Genomic DNA, 23,439 nt, shown 5'->3' with positions numbered 1-23,439 from the left:
ATACCCTTACTTTAAATCCTTGATTTCAAACTCTGTTGCACTATATCTAGTTGGCTGTTATGTCATATTCACTGTGTATTTAAAATTAGCATTAAGTGCATGGTCTTTATTTGAGAAAATATTATTCCATTTGCACATAAACTTACAAGGCTGCTGAGTGCACTGCCAGTTGCAGTATTTCCTTTCTTGTTCTTCTTTATTTGTCAAAAATACTATAATAGGGTTATGAATTCAACAAGTTGCTATCAAATCATGTTTATTTTATTTACTTTTTCAAGTTACTACTGACTCATTTTTAATTATGCATTTCTAATTTACTAAATATTTCTTAAATAAAATTCATTGCAACGTGTTATTTACTATATTTAATTATTTATGATTTATTTACTCAAAAGTGCAATATCATGTATATCAGCTTATATCTGCCATCAGCCACCCTTCTCTCTTAGAGATCAACATCAGCTATTAAAAAATCCATATCTGTCGATCACTAATTTATACCAGGATCAACTTTTTCACAATCTAGGCCTGACAAAAGCAATGGGCTGCCTTCTTTTCATACGGTGCTCATCCGAATATCCTTAGCTGACCTTGGATAAGCCAGCCTGGAGGGTTTGAAGTGTTTAACAGGTTGAAGCTGCAAGTATAGCTCCCTAAAACACATGTGTGTGTGAGGAGTGAGACAGGAGAGGAATCAAACACCAGAACAAAGCCAATCTGCCGGGACCCACCAGATAAACAAACACGCAGTGAGATGTATTTAAGAGCTGATCCTCATGATAACATCTCCTAAGATAGCTCCATATCTCTCAATCACACACATTCACACACACCTCTTCTTCACCTTTTCACTCTACCTTGTGCTCTAGGGTACTCGCAAACCACAATATAAAGCGCCTGTCAGCAAGTCAAACACAAGCTCACACTCGCTTTCTCTAGAGAGACATCCTCTCAGGCAGTTGGGGAACAAGCCCTGCGATTTGTTGTCTCAGCAGGTGCTGTAGCTTCTATGAAATATTATTTGAAAATTAAAACAAAAACAACAACCGTTACAATACTTTGAACCTTTTTTTTCCTGGCATCACTCTTGAAAGAGCAGCTTGCATGTCTCTGCCAGCTCACGTCAGTTTGCGTTTCATAAGAGCCACTGTGAAAATCGCTTTGCATCTTTGCCTCATCAGAATCTATTACCTCAAAATGTGTCTGTCATGACGCAAGGTATTCACACATTCATATGTTATGAGTCCAGATAGACATCAGTTAGGGCCTGAATTATTCATGCTTTGAAAGTTAATTATTCAATTGCATGTTCAATTAGGAATGAATCACATCAGATCTAATTAAATATTGAAGGCAGAACTCTGAGAATGTGGAAATGTAGTTATTCTTAATGATTTTGATTAGGTTTTATATTTAGCACTTGCCCATTTCAGGATATTTAAATGGCCCCAACTAGAGAAGCTGCACAGACACAGCATTTACAGTCAAATAAACACACAAAGCAATGGAGTACAGAGATATTTTGCGGGGAAATAAAACACAAACATTTCATGAACCATATGAAGTTTAGCAACGTTCGGGAGGAGCACGATCAGATAATCAGACAATTCAGCACAGGTGGAGCTCATCTAGTCGATCAACTTATTAGCATTATATGTACTGTGTATATATATACACAGCCAAGTCACCTCTGTCCCACGACAGTTTTGCTTTGCATTTCATCCTTGCATCTAAGTCAGGTTGTCTGGTTTGCAAGTTTCACCCCTGCACTGTACACTATAGACTCTAAAAATTGCTGGGTTAAAAACAATCCAGCGCTGGGTAAATTTTGGACAGAACATAAAGACTTAATAAAGTAAATAAAATAAATAATATTAAATAAAATGTATAAAAACCTTTATTTCACTGAAGAAGTGCACCAAATCGGCGGCGCTGAGAACCACTCTCTCTCCTGTAGTGGACTCAAAAAGCCTGCAATCTGACTGTAACTCAGCAGCTGGGTTGTTTCGTTGGACACACGCTAAACCCAGTGGTTGGGTAGAAAAAAATAACCCAGCATTAAAAATGACTCATTTTTGACATGACAACATAATTACAGAAAAACTACCCATCACCTGGGTAAACATATTAAAAACAACCCAATAAAATAACCCAATGGGCTGAACCCAGAATTTGGGTTTAAAAAATTTGACTACATTACATTTTCTGTATCGTAAATTCAATTTGTGTGGCTTAAATTATTTTTCCTGACCAGTTGAAAGTTCATTCACACTCAGGCCTGAAACCTGCTCTATGCATGGACATGAATGCAAACGCTTCTAGCTATGCAAGCTTGATTTTGTGCATCACTTCCTTTCAAAATGTGTCAGGATGCAATTCAAAATGAAACACACTGTGTTCTCAGCCACAAGGCATTCCCTGCTGAAAAAGAAAAAAGCTTTGCTTTGTTTTGCTTTGCTTTATTTTCTAGTCCCCAGCATGGGATCCTGGCGTGCTGGTGCTCTTGAGCTTCTTGACGAGCCTAACTAGCAAAATTTCCTTCCTCATCCAGCATCACCAGAAAAACCATGTGGTGATCAGCACTGATAGCCCAGTGGGCAGTGTGCCGACATACAGTGCTGTTGCGCTACGGGTGTCCCGAGTTCGAATCCCAGCTCGAGGACTTTTCCTGATCCCACCCCTCTCTCTCTCCCACTTCGCTTCCTAAATCTAGATCCAGTGAACATAATGCCTATGCTAGTCCCAGGCTTCTTAGATTTTTTTGTGAATATATAAAGTTTTATAATATACCATATATCAAAAACTAAAATAAATTTGTCTCAGTTTTGTCCATTGTAGATGGTTTATAGTGGGCATCTTCAAAGGCTAGTATTCTCTTTCAAGTCAGCTACTGTCATGGTGGAGCAACAGCGCATATTGTTGAGCAAGTTACTTAAGAGTTAGTTAAATTTCGGACAATTAAACAGCTACAGTACATGAACAATAGCAAATCCTGTTTAACAGCACAGACATTTGAAAGGTAACTCCAAAAGCCTTTGAGTTCTAAGGTTTGTTACCAGAACAGTGCCACATTGGCCAAGCTGCTTTTGTATATTTTTGTAAAGTTGGTATCTGTCTTTCCTCGACATTACTCATGGTGTCTCCCTGTACTTCTTGCTCTATTGCTGTAGGTCTCTCAGCATCTGCCTCATTGGTTTCTCTCGCCTGGATGATCGCGTCCTACCAGAAGGTTCTGCGCGACTCTCGAGACGACAAGCTCCCCATGTCCTACAAGGCCGTGATTGTTCAGATGCTCTGGCACCTCTTCACCATCGGTGCTCGAACCATCGCCTTCGCCCTCTTCGCTTCAGTCTTCCAGCTTTACTTCGGGATCTTCATCGTGGCCCACTGGTGTGCCATGACCTTCTGGATCATCCAGGGCGAGACCGACTTCTGCATGTCCAAGTGGGAGGAGATCATCTATAACATGGTGGTGGGCATCATCTACATCTTTTGCTGGTTCAACGTCAAGGAAGGCCGTGCCCGCTTTCGGCTGGGTGTGTACTACTGCGTGACCTTGGTTGAGAACGTTGCACTCACCGCCGCTTGGTATATTCACAGGGGACCTCACACCTCGGACTTCTACGCCCTGATTATTGTGTGTGTAGTGGTGTGTAGCTATGCTTTGGGAACATTCTTTATGTTTGTGTATTATTGCCTGCTCCACCCAGACGGACCTATCCTAGGAGCTCAGTGGAGCTGTGTGGAGGAGGGAATGGGGGTAATCGGTCTGGGAGGTGTTGGGGATTTGGGAACCCCCTTGCCCCAACCGGACGTAGTTACTAGCCCTCCCAGAACACTCCAAAGGACTACTGGTGGGGATCGGGAGATAGGGGCTGGGGATAGAGACAGTTGCCTGCCGGTGTTTCAGGTAAGGCCTCCTAGTGTTCCCCCTGCTTCCTCCCCACGTCCCCCAAGAACCGAAGGTCCCGTTATCCGCATCGACCTGCCAAGAAAAAGGTACCCAGCCTGGGATGCCCACTTTATTGACCGAAGGCTGAGGAAGACCATCCTGGTGCTGGAGAATACGTCTCCTGTGACGCCTCGCATCCAGTACCAGAGCTTCAGCAACCCCAAAGAAGTGACAGAGTATGAGACTACGGTGTAGTGTTGTTCATACCTCCACCTTCCACATGACATCTCTATGCAGAGGTGGAACTCAGCCGCCATGAGGCTATGGTCCGATCCTTGCGGTCGGCATGGTGCTACACGGTGGGACCGCAGCACGCTTGGCATTCGAATGCCTGGGAGCGCATGACTGGTCCGAAAGTGTACATCAAGCTGGACACGAGTAGCGTGGTGTTTACATGATCTGCATGGGAAGTGACACTAGGAAAGGGACTTACCTTTCTGCCTACACACTGAACATATAAAAATGACAGTGATGAGAAGAAGTGGACATTTGTAAAATATAGATGAACTGACCAATTAGTATTCCTCAGGACCAGCCTGGCTGCTGTATTGGTCTAAGTTTAATGTTCAGTGACCTGAAAACAGTACAAATTGTGTATTATTTGCTTCTGTGAATGGTGAGATTAGCAAGTTCAATCATCCATTTCTTCAAAAGAGTTCTTCTGTAATTATTGACTTATTAGATTTATTTTTTATGACTCTGTGGCCATGTCTTTGATATAATTCTTCTAACTGAATATTCATAAATAGATATTATCTTTTGTTATATGTATCTACAATAGAATGGTGCCAGTGTGTTGGTATGAATGTTTTTTTGGGTTATCTGGTCATGCTGCATTGTTTATCTGTAAAGATAAAGAAAAAATGTCATATACTAAGACAAAAAGTTGTGATCTAATGTAGTTGGATGAAAATAATATTGTTAAAAAAAAAGATTCAGATGACAGCCTCAGAAAAGTAAAAAAAATGAATATGTGTGTTTGAGTGTTTCATGAAAATGGTTTTGGGAGCATTTGGGAACATAAAACTTGCAAACGTCAGAGTGTTTGTGTTGCATTTCACAGAAAAGAAAAAAAAATGCAAATGACTGACAGTGAATTCTAATCCTGAATGTGAACTCCCTTTACAGTAACTAGAGCAGTGAGTCTTGGTTTGCTCCATCCGCAAGCCTCAAAACCCTTTTACATCTGTATGTGTTCATTTCACTCATTATTTTGTTATTTGGAAGGGGGCGGCCATTGCTGTGGTTATGAAGAGTTTAGATTCTGAATTTTTGGGGGCTTTGTGGTTTGGCAAGAGTGAATGCTCTTCTTGGCCATGAAAAGCTGCCGACTATTGGGGACAACAATGTTTGTGTGTATGCATGAGAGAAAGAAAGACTTTTTGTCACCTCATAAAATCTTAAGACCTCTTTTTAGTTTTAACTGCTTACCCTACTCAGCACTTTTCCAGGCTTTTTTGAGTAAAGACAATTGTAAAGAAATCACTGCAATTACAAAACCATCACAAGACATCAGCTGAAGTGTTTCTCTCTGTCTTTCTCACTCCCTCTGTGGGGTCTTTCGAGGTCTTGCTTGCTGCATGGAAATTCTATTGCCTGGTTAAAAACCAAGCAGAAAAAACCCAGAGTCATGGTGGGTAATTGCCAATGACAAGAACCCTGCTGTCCAGTCTAAAGACGCTGATGGAGAGCAAATGACACTTGTGGGCTGTAATCATGCTGCCCTATAATGAGACATTCACACATACAGGAATTTTATTGTTGGAGGTCATAGAGTAAATGTGTTTTTGTTTATAGTGCCCGTTCTTTGCTCTGTGGTGGTCTCCACACCTTGCTCAAATCAGGGTCCGGTTGCATAAACTGCTTAGATGAGTCTTAAAAATTTCTTCAAGATTGATCATAGCTTTTTAAGGTCAGTTATAAAAAACTAGCTCTGTCTAATTTTAAATCCTAAAAGACTGATTATCCCTTGGCTAACTGCTAGTTCAAACTAGTTCTTAAGGGCTATGTTTATGCAACTGGACCCGATCACAAATGATATGTATTACTGGTAAAATAAGACGTCTAAAATTACAATTTCACATGAGTAGCAGAATCCATTGAAATATTCTTAAAATGGCTGAAAACCTCCTTCAGGAGCACTTTACTAACTAACCTTTAAAAATTTCTGCAACTCTGATACTTATGGAAAGTTGGTATAGTGGCCCTACTTGTGTAGTGTTCGCATTCTTGATTGATTCCTTAAACTTGTATTATTCTCGATCTGGATAAAAGCGCCTGATTAAGGAATCAATTTAAATGTACACTGAACAAAATTATAAAGGCAACACTTTTGTTTTTGCCCCCATTTTTCATGAGCTGAACTCAAAGATCTAAGACTTTTTCTATGTACACAAAAGGCCTATTTCTCTCAAATATTGTTCACAAATCTGTCTAAATCTGTATTAGTGAGCACTTCTCCTTTGCCGAGATAATCCATCCACCTCACAGGTGTGGCATATCAAGATGCTGATTAGACAGCATGATTATTGCACAGAAGTGTCTTAGGCTGGCCACAATAAAAGGCCACTCTAAAATGTGCAGTTTTACTGTTTTGAGGTGTCCGGGGGGTGGAGGGGGGGGGGGCGGTGGTGTGTCTGAAAACCAGTCAGTATCTGGTGTGACCACCATTTGCCTCACGCAGTGCAATACATCTCCTTTGCATAGAGTTGATCAGGTTGTTGATTGTGGCCTGTGGAATGATGGTCCCCTTCTCTTCGATGGCTGTGCCAGACGCCATCGAATGTGAGTATATGCCCACTCAAGTCGGTTACGATGACGAACTGCAGTCAGGTCGAGACCTCAATGAGGAAGACGAGCATGCAGATGAGCTTCCATGAGACTTCCCTGAGACCTTGAGGTTTTTGACAGTTTGTGCAGAAATTATTTGGTTATTATTTGTTGCAGCAGCTGTCCGGGTGCCTGGTCTCAGATGATCTTGGAGGTGAAGATGCTGGATGTGGAGGTCCTGGGCTGGTGTGGTTACACATTGTCTGCGGTTGTGAGGCCGGTTGGATGTACTGCCAAATTCTCTGAAATGCCTTTGGAGATGGCTTATGGTAGAGAAATGAACATTTAATTCACAGGCAACAGCTCTGGTGGACATTCCTGCAGTCAGCATGCCAACTGCACGCTCCCTCAAAACTTGTGACATCTGTGGCATTGTGCTGTGTGATAAAACTGCACATTTTAGAGTGCCCTTTTATTGTGGCCAGCCTAAGGCACACGTGTGCAATAATCATTCTGTCTAATCAGCATCTTGATATGCCACACCTGTGAGGTGGATGGATTATCTCGGCAAAGGAGAAGTGCTAACAGAGATTTAGATAGATTTGTGGACAATATTTGAGAGAAATAGACCTTTTGTGTACATAGAAAAAGTCTTAGATCTTTGAGTTCAGCTCATGAAAAATGGGGGCAAAAACAAAAGTGTTGCATTCATAATTTTGTTCAGTGTAAATGTAATTTGACAAGGAAGCAGTTTTTCTACAGCTAAAATTAATTCAGAAGCAGAAAGCATTTGTATAGAAATTGCCACAGTGCATTATCCATCATACAGGAGTATCTTGAACAGGATGAACAATTATCAGTGCATGAATCAAACTCACTCTGAAATGCTAACAACTTTTGCTCTGGATTTCCAAGAATCACTCTTCGATTATAGCCTGTATATGGGCATAAACAAATCTTATAAATGAGTAAAATCACTCCTAGCAACAATAACTACTGTACATTTAACCTACACTCAAAAACGTCACAGGAGATGGATCACGTGGAATGTCTTGGAACTTCAGGGGTTGCTGCTTATTTTAATAAAGTTAAACTTTTTTTCCAACCTTGTCACAGAACTGCTGTTTGATATACTTAATTTGTATACTCTGGGAATCATTTCACATTTGAATCAGTCGAGACTAATTCAGAATGAATTAACTGAACTAAAGACTCACTCCAATTAGTGATTTGCTGACTCGAAAATGTATTTTGATTTGTGAACATGTTGATCAATATTAATCAGCTTAAGAGAAACTGGACATTGCTACAGTACCAGTGTCGGAGTTCATTCAGTTCAAACGAGAAACAATATGATTTTATGAAATGGAGTAAAAAATAAGATTGCTTTAGAAAAATAAGATGATTATGCTTTGTAATGAAAGAAAGAAAAAAACGACTTGCGAATGTACAAAGTAAAAATACTACGTTACTGTCACTAATGAATACATCTCTCTGTCACATATTACATGAAATCATTCTACATCATTCCATGTTTAAAATGTAGGCTATCGCATGTTACATACAACAAACATAAACATCTGGTGACAGACAGAGAGCATGAGACACTGGGAGATGAATGTGTATCTTTTGACAGGTTGTTGTGGTAACTGCAGGATCATTAAGCAGGGCTGCAGGTATGTGATGTGTGTCTGAGTGTGTTTGTGGTCTGAGAGCTTTTCAATGTGGCCCCTCTCCTGAAAACTGACCCACCATTAGCTCTCCTCCTCCTCCACTCCTGCCCTTAAGGGGGTCAACAGCATCCTCTACTGTAACAATGTGCGCGCACACACACATACACACAGAACACACACACTGGGGTTCTCCAGGTCAACAGTGCACTCTACTAGAAAAAAACTCTTTAGGTACATGTACAGCACATGTAATGCAAATTACCAAAAACAAAATATAGTTTTAATTATCTCAAAAAATATGAAGATCAGGTTCAACCTTGACCATCAAATCCCAACGCTAATGCTCATTTTTTCAAATATATCATGATTTATTATTGCTTTAACTATTAGTAGCCTATATTAATGTTAAAGGCATAGTTCACCCAAAAATGAAAATTACCCCATGATTTACCCTCAAGCTATCCAAGGTGCATAAGACTTTCTTCTTTCAGATAAATACATTCAGAGTCATATTAAAAAATGTCCTGGCTCCTCCAAGCTTTATAATGGCAGTGAATGGTGGTTGAGATTTTGACGCAAAATAAAGTGCATCCATCCATCATAAAAAATGCTCCATATCGAATCGATACGTTTGTGGTACTCTAGTGCCCATGCGTCAAAGACTGGCAAAAAAAATGTATTCTTGTTGTATCATAACATTAGAGTTGAACCACTGATGTCACATGGATTATTTTAATGATGTCCTTACTACCTTTATAGGCCTTGAACGTCGTAGTTGTGTTGCTGTCTGTGCAGGGTCGGAACCTCTCAGATTTCATCAAAAAGATGAACAAATGTCTTATGGCTTTGGAACAACATGAGGGTGAGTAATTAATAACAGGATTTGTATTTTTGGGTGAACTAACCCTTTAAGAAAGTATGTAGGATCATTTTTGATTGCGCAATAACTTCAAACACAAAAGCAGACTGCTTACTCCTCAGCGTCCTTTATGGCCCAGATCATCTGCCACTGATTTCCAGGGACTATCTGGCCATTGTCCCAGTATGACATTGGGTTTATGTGATCTGTTCCTTCTTAAAATGAGCTACCAGTATGTTCCCCTGGGCTGTTTAACAATCCAGATCAATCCAAGCACAGAGTCTCTGACAAACTGCACATTTCTCCATGACTTTAGGAACGATTCTACTTGCCCTCATCATAAAGTTTCATTACATTCCTTTAGTAAATGTCATCGGGCGTAGTGCAAATTGCACTGTCGCACACAGTAAAATCAAATACACAACTCTTTCATTCTGACAAGGGTAAAACAGGTCAAACAACTGCAATAGGATTTTAGAAATCTATAAAACGCTCTTCCCGTATAGAATATGTAAGGATATAACGTGGGTTTTTGTGCAGCTCAGGGCAGTGAGTGAGCATGCCATCTCTCTGCAGGTGATTAGTTATCTGCTATTCTCATACCGTGTAGCCTCACGTTAAAGTGCCACTCCCCATTGAAACAAAGCGCTGGCCCACACTGCCCCCCAGTGGATGCTTTGAGAAATTGCAAGTCATTGGCATGACTGAGTTGCATAAGGTCTAATTCAAACGTTGAGAATTGATTTGGTGTTTCTAGTCAAAAATTACCAGACTAGTACTGTAAATCTCTCATTATACTATATTAAGCTATATTTAATCTATAAATCATGGATTCGGTCTTTTTTGTCGACTTGTTTTCTTTCATTAGCACAAATTGTAAATGTCTGTTTGGAAGTGACAGTGCATTGGTCTCATTGATCTGAGCTTATGCACCCCAGCTTTTGAGTAAAACACACACACACACACACACACACACACACACACACACACACACACACACACACACACACACACACACACACGAAAAAAAAACCCTTTAAGTGTGGTTATTTTTGACAGTGAAGTACATACTGCTGACATGTTTACCTAGTGTAGCTTCCTTGCTGAAAAAAACAATAGAAACCAGCAGAATTTGTAATGGTTTTGGTGGTTTTAATGGCAATTGTATTGGTTTTAATGGAAACAGTAACGGTCCCTGTGGGTCTCTACTGGTAATTTGCCACCTTCTATTGTTGGCCTGTTAAAACCACTAAATTCTAATGGAATGTGTCCCAAAACACACTACAGAAAATCATTTTTAATGGTTTTAATGGTTAATAGTTGATAGTTTGTAATGGTATTTGTAATGGAAACCATTATAATTTCTGTGACGGTTTCTATTTATTTATTTATTTATTTTTCAGCAAGGTTATCCACACCTTGTGAATGAAATAGATGCTAACACTCAAAATGTGCCATTGGAGAAAAATATATTACAATGAACTGTTCCGACTTCCAGTCAATGTTGTTGGCCCTACAAAACCAATTTGGCTGAATGCTGTCAAAATATTTTACACATAGCTGTCTTTTGTTACTTGCAGTTGTTTGTTGATGTCTCAGGCCTATTTGTCTCTTAGCATTGTAACAGCAAAAAATCAACACAAAAACTAATTTTAATTTATTTAAAAATAATAATAATAATAATAATACAACCCGTTTAAACAGTGTCCTCAGTGAGCTGAAACTTGTAAGGAAATTTAAAGTTGTATTTTAATAATTGCCAGAAGGACTTTGGGAATTTGTTTTGTTTTGCTTCATAAATCTGTGCAAATTTCTGTTTATGTAATTTAGGTGTGTGAAGGATTTGAAGAGTTAACGCATTAGTTTTACGTGTCCAATTATTTTAGTATTGTGTGTGTGTGTGTGTGTGTGTGTGTGTGTGTGTGTGTGTGTGTGTGTGTGTGTGTGTGTGTTTACGGCCCCATTTTGTGTCTGTATGAGTATTGTTATCAGTAGTTTGAGTGTGGAGGTGTTTGGGATTTTAGATCAGAGTCTCTGGTGGAGTTTCCTGTCCAGCAGGAAGTGTGTTTCCTGCACAGTCCTGCCTGGCTCCAGAGGGCTGAGAGGAGATTGGGCCTGTCCTACATAGGAAGACACATACAAACACACACTCTTGCACACAGCTTGCCATCAGGCTGGCCAATATGGACTATGAGCCCAAGCGAGCCAAGAAGGTAAGTTCTTCTGTTTCATTACATATTGAAACTAGCTGGATATACATTAAGGAATATTTCAAAGATGTGTGTTTGAAGTGTGTCGCAGATTTTCTGTAAACCTGATCATGTGACCTCTAATGTTTACATTTCTGCGTACTGTATGTGAGTACCACATGATATACAGTACCAAAATCCTTGTGTGGGTGATAACTTTATGCCAGTGATGTTGTTTGTTTGTTGACTCATTTTATCTCAGCTATGGCGTTTGCTGAATGCGACAACTCATCTGGAATTTAATTTCTTATATGCATGCTTATACATTGAAACAGGCCTAGGGTTTGTTGATTATTATGAAAATAAAAGATTCATATGAAATTTACACCATGCTTTATAAGTAAATATGCTTCAAAACACTAAAAGTAACTTCTGTAACTCCACACAGATGTTTTCATGTTTATAAACACATTCATTTTCAATAATTTTTCTGGTTTAGGTCTCTCCTAAAAGTTCCATTTTAAATAAAGTACACAATACATTCCCCCCATCCAAAATGTATCATAATGTGTACCAGAAAGCGTTTAATTATGCTCTATGGCAATAAGCTATATGATGTACCAATTTTTCTGAGACTGTTCCCAGGGATTCAGAGCCGATCAGCCTCAGTTTAAAGCCTTGTCTCAAGGGACAGGAGTTTGCTGGTTACAGGAAAGACACAAACATACACTGACTCCAAGGATTTCTTACATAGCTATAGGCCATATTCAACAGCATCAGTGCCTTATCCAGCACTGATCACATCAGAAATGTGTGGATTTTCAACCATTTAAAACAAAGAAACATTGTGGCATAAAATGAATAACAAATTTGATTTTGCTCTATTTCTGGGTCACTAATGAAACAGCAAATCCTCTGAGCTGTGGGATACAGCAGTATAAGAGGCCAATTATAGCTTCATATTATCTTCAAAGGATTAGCTTATTATGTATTGCTGTGTGAGTGTGGGGCGGGGGGTCATTGTAGATGAATATAGCAATAGTTGTGTTTAGGTTTAATGATTGAGTCATGACGTGGTTGATTTATTGTTTTGAATTTGCCTTTCTTAATGCGTTTTGAGTAACACCCAGAAAGCAGTCAGGATGATTGATAAGCCCCATTAGATCACATCTGATGTGAACACACACACCGTCGCCGACATGATGTGTTTGATTGATACACATTCCTTACGTTTTGAATTCTTTTCCTCACACACATTACACACACACACACACTGTATAAATCAGCAGGTTGTCAGTAGGGCGTGTTGTCTCTAATCTGTCTTCCATATCTAACAGCTGTCTCGCTGATGTCACAGTTTGAGCAGCAGGCTGATGTGTGTTACATCATCATAAAAGCAGATTTAAAGAGGCATTCACAAATCTAACGTCAAGCAAGTCAAATTAAATTATACAGAATTAGTAAAGACTCGTTTTAGTTTAAGTTTCTGTGCATGTTCTTATTCTGGATAAATTCAGATCTGAAAAGTTTCTGGTGCTATTAACACAAAGCTCACATTACTTGAATAGTACAGTGCTGTCTGAATATTTAGTATTGTGTTTTGGTAAACGAAAAAAATTTCGAAGCTACAGGGGAAAAATTGCAACTTTTTATCTCGTAATTCTGACTTTATTTTCTAACATTACTGAGTTTATATCTCATAAATCTGTTTATATATATATATATATATATATATATATATATATATATATATATATATATATATATATATATATTTATATGTATATATGTATGTGTATGTGTGTATATATATATATATATATATATGTATATGTATATATGTATATATGTATGTATATATGTATATATATATATATATATATATATATATATACAGTCAGATTTGCAAGAAATAAACTCACAATTGCAAGAAAAATGTCAGAATTGTGAGATTAAAAGTTGCAATTTCCTTTTTACTTTTTATGCCATACAGGAAAAAAAAAAAAATTGATATGTAAAGTCAGAATTTCAAAATAAACTCAGATTTACAAGAAAAAGTCTGAAAGAATTCTGAGTTTATATCTCACAATTCTGACCTTTTTCTCAGAATTCTGAGTTTATATTTCATAATTATGAATGTTTATAAACTAGCAATTCTGAGTTTATATCTTGCAGTTATGACTTTTTGCTCAGCATTGTGAGAAAAATGTCTGAATTATGAAATAAAAGGTCACAAATATTTTTTTATTAAATCACGTGGTGTTGAGGGGGAGGGGGTATGCTTGCCCATTTCTGCCTCAGAGTGAAAGGAACTTTCAACTGCACGTTATATATCATAATTGCTTTTTTCCCCTCATTATTGCAAAATCTCTCATCGTCACTTTATATCTTATATCTCTTATGCAAACTCTTGTCTCAGGGCTTTGTAAAGCGCCTGGTGTTCTCTAAATCTAGCCGGCGACAGGCAGACAAAGGCAGTGTGTACCGTAGACCCCTTCACACTGTCCCCCTTTACCCACCTGACTACCTCATCCACCCAGAGAGACTCATCTACGACTATGTGGAGAAGGAAGTCAAGGTTAGTCTGACAACACAACGCAAACAGATAACATTCACATGGAAACATCAACTGAATTTTATGGATGATACCAACAGCTTCTGGGACACTTGACATGGGTGTCATGTTCCCTGAATCCGTCGAGCAGAGACGAGCTGCTGCAGCTTCTGGACACAGCCAGGGTGAGAGGCATTGTAATAAATAAAAAAAAAAAAAACACTTAGATTTAAAAACCAAAAAATTAAAAAAATAGATTTAAAAACTATAATTTTTTATTTCTTTAAAATAAAACCACAAAATTAAGCAAATGATACAATGTGTCTGTCTCCATCTGTAGAAACTGAGGGTTTTGCCTCTGAAGACCAGTGTGGAGCAGGACTGCATTCTCAGCCTGTCTGCTCGCTGTCTGCTGCTTACCTGGAGGGACAATGAAAAACTGCTGCTGAGAATCCCCACACATGAAATCGCTGCTGCCTCCTACCTGCGGGATGATGCACTGCACCTACTGGTGCTCAAAACTGGTCAGTAGGAAATTAGGAACGATATACAATACCAGAGTTTACCCTGGCTACTATCTAAACTACCTTAATAAATTGCATATATTTAATTCACAAAGCACATTTTAGGAATACATTGCATATTTCTAAATTACCTGTATTTGTAGCAAATATATATACATATTGGAATATAATATCAAAGCTTCAGAAAAACAAAACAATGAGTTACAGGTGTTAAAACACATTCAGGTAAATAAGTAACAAAGTATGTAAAGCATGTGGACAGTACATAAATTGGAGAGAGATAAAGTATTGAGAGAGAAAAAAAAACAGTGAAGGTGTCTGATAGTTTTAGATCGCATTGCCATGAAACATTTGCAAGCTTTTGAAATAATTAAGGATGGGAGGAATCTTCAGTAATGTGTTTATATTCTCAGGTCTGAATGTGGACACTGTACTAGCCGGTGACAGTCTGGAGAACAGACCCACTGGTTTGGAAAGCCGCAGACAAACTATAAGCAACACTGACCCCAGGCCTGCAGGGGGCACCATGGAGCGCCGCCACACCATTTGTGGTGTGGACTGGAAGCTCTCATCCCGCCATGAGCCTAAACAGAGCAGCGTGGGTGGAGGAGGTGGGACAGGGGGTGGAGGAGGTGGTGGTGATGGTGACAGCCTAGAAGGGAAACGTGTGAGCGGAAGTTGGGAGCGTAGACAGACCCGGAAGCCATGCGGAGGTAGCTGGGAGAAGCGGCCGATGAGTGGGAGCTGGGACCGGAGGCCTGTAGGGGGCAGCTGGGAGCGTCGGGGAGGGGTCGTAGGAGGTAGCTGGGAAAAGAGGCACGGACCTGGAGCTAAACCAGGTGGAAGCTGGGAAAGGAAACACACACCAGGTGGGAGCTGGGAACGCAGGCAAGCTTGCACAGGGAGCTGGGAGAGGGGAAAGTCCTACGGGAGCTGGGAGAGGAGGAATCATAATCCTCTGGAGCCCATGCCATGCCCTGATGCCTACTGCAATCTCATCATACTGGCCGAAAAAAAAATTAAAAATTAATTAAGCATAAGTAAAAGATAGAGGAAAGAAGGGTTGGATGAAAGGAAGGAAGGACAGATAAAAAAGTTAAAAATGAAGGATGGATGGGTTAATAAATGAGGATTGGGTTAAAAACCTGTTAATGTGGCTGGCTAGATAAATGGATAAAAGGGTTAATAACTGATAGGTGGATGAAAGGATAAATGAGTGATGGATAAGTGGATGGATGGATGGATGGATGGATGGATGGATGGATGAAAGGGTGAATAGGTGGAGGATAGATTTATGGATTAATAAGTGAGGGATGGGCTAAAAAGTTATTCAGATGGATGGATGGATGGATGGATGGAAATAGATTATTAAGCACTAGATGTGCATGGATCTGCGGATGGATGAAAGTGATAAATAAGTGAAGAATGGGATGATGGATGATGGATGGGTTAATACATGATAGATGGGTTAAAAATTCGATTAATGTGGCTGGCTGGCTGGATGGCTGGATGAAAGAGTTAATAAGTGGTGGTTAGATTTATGGATTAATAAGTGAGGGATGAGTTAAACGTTAATAAAGGGTTAATAAATGATGGATGGATGGATGGATGGATGGATGGAGGAACAAAAGGGTTAATAAGTGATGATGGATAGATGGATGGATGGAAGTGTTAATAAGAGATGGATGAGTGGGTGGAGGAATGGATGAATAATTGTGGGTTGGGTTAAAGCCAATAATGTGGCTGGATGGATGAATGGATAGACAGCATTTCATGTGGATGGATGCTGGATGAGTTAATAAGCAATGATGGATGAATGGATGGACCATACAAACATTGTGGCTGTGACATTTGGAGAAATGAATCATTGCTGCTGTATACATTTAAGGTGATTATGATGAAGGAGAAAGTCCTAATTTAATCAGTTGGTGTGAGCCTCAGGAATATGAGTGCCTCACAATGAGCTGTAGCTGCGCTCCTGCAGTGACCGTGCTGACGAGATGAGTTGTGTCAGCTGTGATGTAAACAGCGCGCTCAGAGTAGACTCCCCTGTGATGTAATGCCCAGACTTATGTAAGAGCATGCTGTGTCAGTGATCTGTGTGTGTGTCTGTGTGTGCCTGCAGACATTAAAATGGATGGGATTGTGTTGACCCACCTTACCGTCTGGCTGCTTTTGTTGGTGTGCAATATGTGTGTCTGTGTAAGAGAGAAAAGCAGAACGGTAGATGCATTTGAAGTTGAATGTAGCTATAGACACTCAATGATTTTCTCTTCATTTAATTCTTATATTGATCACACACAGGACGCTGCAGAGGAGTACTGCGCGCTCATCTGTCAAATGTTTCAGATCATCTATGGACTTCAGACCATTGAATGTGTCGACAGGGCGGGATATCACTACACCATGCCTGACCGCTATTGGCTACAGAGGAGTGAGTGACATAACTATTGCTCTTTAGCAGCCAGTTAACAGTAACCAACTTCAACTTCAACTTCTCATCAATAGTACTGGTGCATCTCAATAAATTAGAATGTTGTGGAAAAGTTCATTTATTTCAGTAATTCAACTCAAATTGTGAAACTTGTGTATCAAAAAAATTCAATGCACGCAGACTGAAGTAGTATAAGTCTTTGGTTCTTTTAATTGTGATGATTTTGGCTCACATTTAACAAAAAGACACCAATTCACTCAACAAATTAGAATACTTTATAAGACCAATAAAAAATAAATAAATAAATAAATTAGTGAATTGTTGGCCTTCTGGAAAGTATATTCATTTACTGTACATGTACTTAATACTTGGTAGGGGCTCCTTTTGCTTTAATTACTGCCTCAATTCAGCGTGGCATGGAGGTGATCAGTTTGTGGCACTGCTGAGGTGTTATGGAAGCCCAGGTTTCTGTGACATTTTTTGGTCTCTTGTTTCTCATTTTCTTCTTGACAATACTCCATAGATTCTCTATGGGGTTCAGGTCTGGTGAGTTTGCTGGCCAGTCAAGCACACCAACACCTTGGTCATTTAACCAACTTGTGATGCTTTTGGCAGTGTGGGCAGGTGGCAAATCCTGCTGGAAAATGAAAACAGCATCTTCAAAAAGCTGGTCAGCAGAAGAAAGCATGAAATGCTCCAAAATTTCTTGGTAAATGTGTGCAGTGACTTTGGTTTTCAAAAAAAACACAATGGACAAACACAAGCAGATGACATTGCACCCCAAATCATCACAGACTGTGGAAACTCAACACCGGACTTCAAGCAACTTGGGCTATGAGCTTCTCCACGCTTCCTCCAGACTCTAGGACCTTGGTTTCCAAATAAAATACAAAACTTGCTCTCATCTGAAAAGAGGACTTTGGACCACTGGGCAACAGTCCAGTTCTTCTTCTCCTTAGCCCAGGTAAGACGCCTCTGGCATTGTCTGTGGTTCAGGAGTGACTTAACCAGAGGAATACGATAACTGTAGCTAAATTCCTTGACACCTCTGTGTGTGGTGGCTCTTGATGCCTTGACCCCAGCCCCAGTCCATTACTTGTGAAGTTCAGTCAAATTCTTGAATCGATTTTGCTTGACAATCCACATAAGGCTGCGGTTCTCCCGGTTGGCTGTGCATCTTTTTCTTTCACACTTTTTCCTTCCACTCAACTTTCTGTTAACATGCTTGGATACAGCACTCTTTGAACAGCCAGCTTCTTTGGCAATGAATGTTTGTGGCTGACCCTCCTTGTGAATAGTGTCAATGATTGTCTTCTGGACAACTGTCAGATCAGCAGTCTTCCCCATGATTGTGTAGCATAGAGAACCAAACTGAGAGACCATTTTGAAGGCTCAGGAAACCTTTGCTGGTGTTTTGAGTTGATTAGCTGATCAGCATGTCACCATATTCTAATTTGCTGAGATAGTCAATTTAAATGTGATCCAAAATCATCACAATTAAAAGAACCAAAGACTTAAACTACTTCAGTCTGTGTGCATTGAATTTATTTAATACACAAGTTTCACAATTTGAGTTGAATTACTGAAATAAATTTTCCACGACATTCTAATTTATTGAGATGCACCTGTATGTTTTGCAGCATAAATTCAGTTGCCATTTTAAAAGCAAAAAAAAATAAAAATAAATAAAAAACGTTGTCTTTCTCCCTCCCATCAATACTTGTCCAGGTGACAGCTGCCTTACTGACATGACATATGGCTATGACACAGACTTCAGCGGCTGCAGTTCTTAGTGAGTGTCTGTTTATGCATTATGAATCATGAAATCTGTCTTTATGAATTATACCCTTTCTTCAGTTTGTATATTTTGATTTTGTAAATCATTTTCTCAGTTACTAACAGAACAAAACAGAAATATAAATAACGACCACACCAGTCGCACCCCCTAAGGACGGCCTTGGCTGCAGTCTAATATTTTTGCCATTTAGAGCTGGAGGGCACATATTTTTTAAAAAGCTGTTTTAATATATGAGAGAAAACGGGGGTGTGCTATTAAAAATAGCCTTTAAGCTCTGTCACATCTGACTTCATGTGTGTTATCTCTCCTCACAGTGATGGTTCACAGGAAGCATTTGATCCGTATTTTAGTGAGAACTACAGTGAGACCTCATCTCTCTCCTGCCATGAGTCACATCGAAGCCTGGCCTCCACACACAGTGACTCTGAGCCCTGTAATGCCAGTCTGCAGGAGTACATGATCATTGTAAGATGCTTACACACATAAAATGATGTAATACAAGTGACACTTCACCTAAGGAAAATTCATTATTTACTCACCCTCATGTTGTTGCATGTATATACTGTATACACACACACACACACACACACACACACACACACACACACACACACACACACACACACACAGAGACACACAATGTATTTTGAAGTCTTTTGAAGCCATATGATGCTCTGTGTGAGGAACAGACTGAAATTTAAACAAAAATGAAATTTTTAGTCTTACAGAATTTTCTTTTTTCTTTTTCTTTTTTTTTAATTATTCAGTTTTATTCCACTAAAACAAGCAGACTCACAAATTCATATCTTTTGTTAAGGTGAAATTCTTTGGCTGGTGCCCCAGTATAAAATCTGACATGCACATATGGTACACACCTTAAGTGACATGTGACCAAACTCATCACTCCACTCTTAAAAATAAAAGATTCCAAAAGGGGGTTTAGTAGCAGTGCCATAGGAGAACCATTTTGGGTTCCCCAAAGAACAGTTCTTAAAATAACCATTACTTTCTTAGTGTGAAGAAAACAGATTTAGATTTATTAATCTGAGAAATCTTTTCCCACTAATCTTTTGTAGAAGCATTGTATGTTTAGGGTTAGTTCACCCTAAAATGAAAATTCTATCATTAATTAATTACTCACCCTCATGTCATTCCAAAACCGTAAGACCTTCGTTCATCTTCGGAACACAAATTAAGATTTTTTTTGATGAAATCCGAGAGCTTTCTCACCCTCCATAGACAGCTACACAACTGACACGTTCAAAGCCCAGAAAGGTCGAGAATACTTTTTGTGTGCAAAGAAAACAAAAAAAAATAATTAATTCAACAAACAATTCCCTACCATCCAAGTCAATCCATGCACACTAAATAAATTAATAAATAAATTTTTGTATTCTTTTCACATTTGCACAAAAGTATTCTCGTAGCTTCAAAAAATTATGGTTGAACCACTGATTTCACATGAACTATTTTAACAATGTCCTTACTACCTTTTCTGGGCCTTGAACATGTCAGTTGTATTGCACTCTATGCAGTATCAGAAAGCTCTCGGATTTCATCAAAAATAATTTGTGTTCCGAAGATGAACAAAGGTCTTACTGGTTTGTAACATGAGGGTTAGTTAATGACAGAATTTGCATTTTTGGGTGAACTATCCTTTTAAATGGAACCATAGATGCCAATAAACAACCGTTATTGTATAAACTTTTAGTGAATAAAGTATTTTTAAAATTTTGCCTAATAATGTGGATCCAAACTTTTGGAAACACAAAATTAATCATGGTTATTTTAAAACAGCAGTACTCCCAGTTCCTGGTAATGAAAGGTTTTGAAATCAGTCAGCCTTGAGGGGTTGAAATAACATGAGGATGAGTAAATGACAGCATCGTTTTTATACTGCATGGATGATCCACTGCAGTAATCCATAATATTATTGTCTCTTTATAGTTCTGCTGTATTATAGTTCTGTGTCCTGTTCTCGTTGATTAGCTGAGGAGTAAGCTGATGCCTCAGGAGATTCAGCAATTTGCTCTGTTTCTAAGAGAATACAGACTTGGTGCTCCGATAGAGCAGTTCTGCACTGACCTGCTGCAGCTCTATGGAGACTCACGCAAGTTCCTGCTGCTTGGTGAGAAACTCACAACACAGAATACAAAAAGTCACTGTAGATTCTCTCTCTCTCCTTCTTTGCCTCTCTTGAGGAATTTGAGTGCCTGTTTAAATCCCCAAGGGGCGTTTTTGTACGGCTTGGTTTATTTCATTATGAAGTCTGAAGTCATATTTCAAAAGTCATGATTTATCGGATTTGGCATTGTATTCAGAGTTTGTGTTAATTGCTGTCTATGATTAGCTCATTAGAGGGATTAGAGTAACATAAAGCCTAATGAATATTCATGAGCACCTGGCTTTCACTGGAGCAGTCATGGTGCAACAGCCTTTCCAACAACATCACACTTTCACAGCGTGACAGAATTACAAAACTCTCTACTAACACTAGCCACTGTGGGAAAAGAAACATGATACAGCCTATAAATAACTCTAGGACCACGATTCAAAACTATAAATAACTCTGTAACTGTGATCCCAGATTTATCACAAATACATATTTAGATAGTGAGTCATTAAATAACCAAAATGGATTGTACAGTAAATTCCCTCTGCGACATAAATTTGTCCAACCTGATTAGAAAGACCTTGTAGATGTTACTTTTGAAGTGAGCTTGTAAATGATAAAGCAAATTGCAGTGATTGTGCGCAACAGAGACACAATTACATAACACTCACTGAGCCACTTATACCTCTGCTGGCCGTAGACTCATCTAACCTGACACGCAAGCAGAAGGCTGAGTCAGCCCGATACCGCTCTGGACGAGTTTGAGACTGTCTGTGCTTTCGCCATTCAGACCATTCAGTATTGTTAGTGTGAATTTATAGAGTAGAGTTACAGTGCTGAATAGAGACAATTAATCACAAACCTGAATGCTGCCACATTCTCACAGGAAAAAGCATTAAAAAAAAATACACTCACACTTTAAAAAAATAAAACGCCCCATATCTATAAAAAAGTGAGATTAACTTAACCAAAAATTTTAATTTAACCTCAACCTTAAAAATGTATTTATTGAAAGTTTTTGAAATGTTTGGTTGTTAATGTGACTAACAATACGTATTCTCAATAAAAATCCAATAAATTCATGCTGTCTAAAAATACAGACTTGCATGGTGCATTCTCACGTATTTCCTCTCCCATGTGACCAGGCATGAGGCCCTTTATTCCAGATAAGGATGTAGGAGTGTTCGAGACGTTTCTGGAAGACATCGGGATCCGAGAGGGTGGGATTTTGACGGACAGTTTTGGCCGGATCAAGCGGAGCATGAGCAGCACATCTGCCACAGCAGTCCGTGACTATGACGGCTGGACTCTTCCTTCTGTTTCCCAGGATTTTAACCGCAGAATTGATGACATCACACACAACATTGAGGCTTTAGGTTTTGAGGAGGGCAACGGAGACATAGAAGAAGAGGATTATTACCTGTGAAACATACAGAATGACCTATGTATATATAAACCACTGTATATTTGAACTTGCACTGGAGAGTTTTTGAAAACAGGGTTTAGGTCACATATTTCTTTGATTATAATATAAAACAATTCAAGCTCAAATAGTTAAACATTTATAGTATATGTGCACTTTACTGGGCCACATTAAGTGCATTTGTAAATCTGCGTATTATTTGCATTTGTAAATCTGCGTATTTTTTGCATGCAAGTTTGGTTATGTAATGTTCTGTGTGAATGAGTTACAAAAGAGCACCAATGCAGTGAGGAAGTGCCAGAGAGAACATAAGTAATTATTTGGAGAAAAGGTCACTTAGACATAAAAGGAGAAAAAAAGAGAAAGCAATCATATAATATTGATGACAGTGATGATGATGGTGATGAAGAGTTTTCTTCCAGCCAGTGCACACTACACCGTAATCTGCTGGAGCCGGAGGGTCATTGACTGTGGCTGCGGTCTGCAGGGAGAATAACTCATGAAAAACTCAGCCTTGACATTCTTTCCAGTGACACTGTCACCTTGCCACAGTCTGATGCCCTTCCCTTCCCTCTTATCTATGCCAACCACAGAAGGTTGATGGGCACTGCGCCCAGCATTGGGGGTTATCAAAATGGCACATACATCTGTCAGGCTAAACGTTTGTTATGTAATGGAACCGGGCAGAAGAACAGGGACAGACAGGGTTTAGATTAAAGTTAAACCTCTACTCACACCCAAATAATCTGGGGGGCAACAGGGAACATTTGTGCCAGGCCCTCTGTGGAATATCTTAGCCAGCAGGTCAGAGGATCGAGGGCCCATGCATTATTATTAAATTATTTATACTTTAACTGACAATCCTGATTGGAATAAAAAGCTCTCTGACTTCACTGTACTGTTTATAATAGTTTAACACTGTAAAATGTAATAAAGTAAAATGGTGTGATACATACCTAAAATGTGTGTCTAAAAGACACGTTTATTTTGCTACTCTTTGTGACCCTGGACCACAAAACCAGTCATAAGTAGCATGGTTATGGGTATATTTGTAGCAATAGCCAACAATACATTGTATGGCTCAAAATTATCCATTTTTCTTTTATGCCAAAAATCATTAGGATATTAAGTAGAGATCATGTTCCATGAAG

General features: G+C 39.1%; 2 protein-coding genes across 2 annotated transcripts in view; both read left to right on the top strand.

The window, feature by feature from the left end:
• Positions 1 to 4,926, top strand: part of LOC109069277 (XK-related protein 7-like) — a 56,228-nt gene extending 51,302 nt beyond the window's left edge. Inside the window, exon 3 of the mRNA XM_042750671.1 lies at positions 3,171 to 4,926. Coding sequence (XP_042606605.1) covers positions 3,171 to 4,147 — 977 coding nt within the window. The 3' untranslated portion in view covers positions 4,148 to 4,926. The remainder of the gene's footprint in view (positions 1 to 3,170) is intronic.
• A 6,293-nt stretch (positions 4,927 to 11,219) lies between these two features.
• Positions 11,220 to 23,250, top strand: LOC109094463 (cerebral cavernous malformations 2 protein-like). Its single transcript, XM_042750852.1, has 10 exons — positions 11,220 to 11,466; positions 13,862 to 14,020; positions 14,098 to 14,181; positions 14,337 to 14,520; positions 14,934 to 15,539; positions 16,823 to 16,954; positions 18,683 to 18,746; positions 19,067 to 19,217; positions 20,742 to 20,880; positions 22,011 to 23,250. The coding sequence occupies exons 1-10, from the start codon at positions 11,437 to 11,439 to the stop codon at positions 22,289 to 22,291; spliced, it is 1,830 nt and encodes a 609-aa protein (XP_042606786.1). The 5' UTR covers positions 11,220 to 11,436; the 3' UTR covers positions 22,292 to 23,250.
• The last annotated feature ends 189 nt before the right edge of the window (positions 23,251 to 23,439 follow it).

This window comes from Cyprinus carpio, chromosome B23 (assembly GCF_018340385.1).
Source record: "Cyprinus carpio isolate SPL01 chromosome B23, ASM1834038v1, whole genome shotgun sequence".
NCBI lineage: Eukaryota > Metazoa > Chordata > Actinopteri > Cypriniformes > Cyprinidae > Cyprinus > Cyprinus carpio.
Note: the sequence above shows the minus strand (reverse complement) of the source record. Positions and strands in the feature narration are given on the sequence as shown.

Bases quoted from the DNA above. Each gene is read 5' to 3' on its own strand.
- LOC109094463 (XM_042750852.1), top strand. From the start codon at position 11,437: ATGGACTATGAGCCCAAGCGAGCCAAGAAG. The intron at 14,182-14,336 runs GTGAGAGGCATT...CTCCATCTGTAG, and splicing joins AGCTTCTGGACACAGCCAGG to AAACTGAGGGTTTTGCCTCT. The intron at 20,881-22,010 runs GTGAGAAACTCA...CCATGTGACCAG, and splicing joins ACGCAAGTTCCTGCTGCTTG to GCATGAGGCCCTTTATTCCA.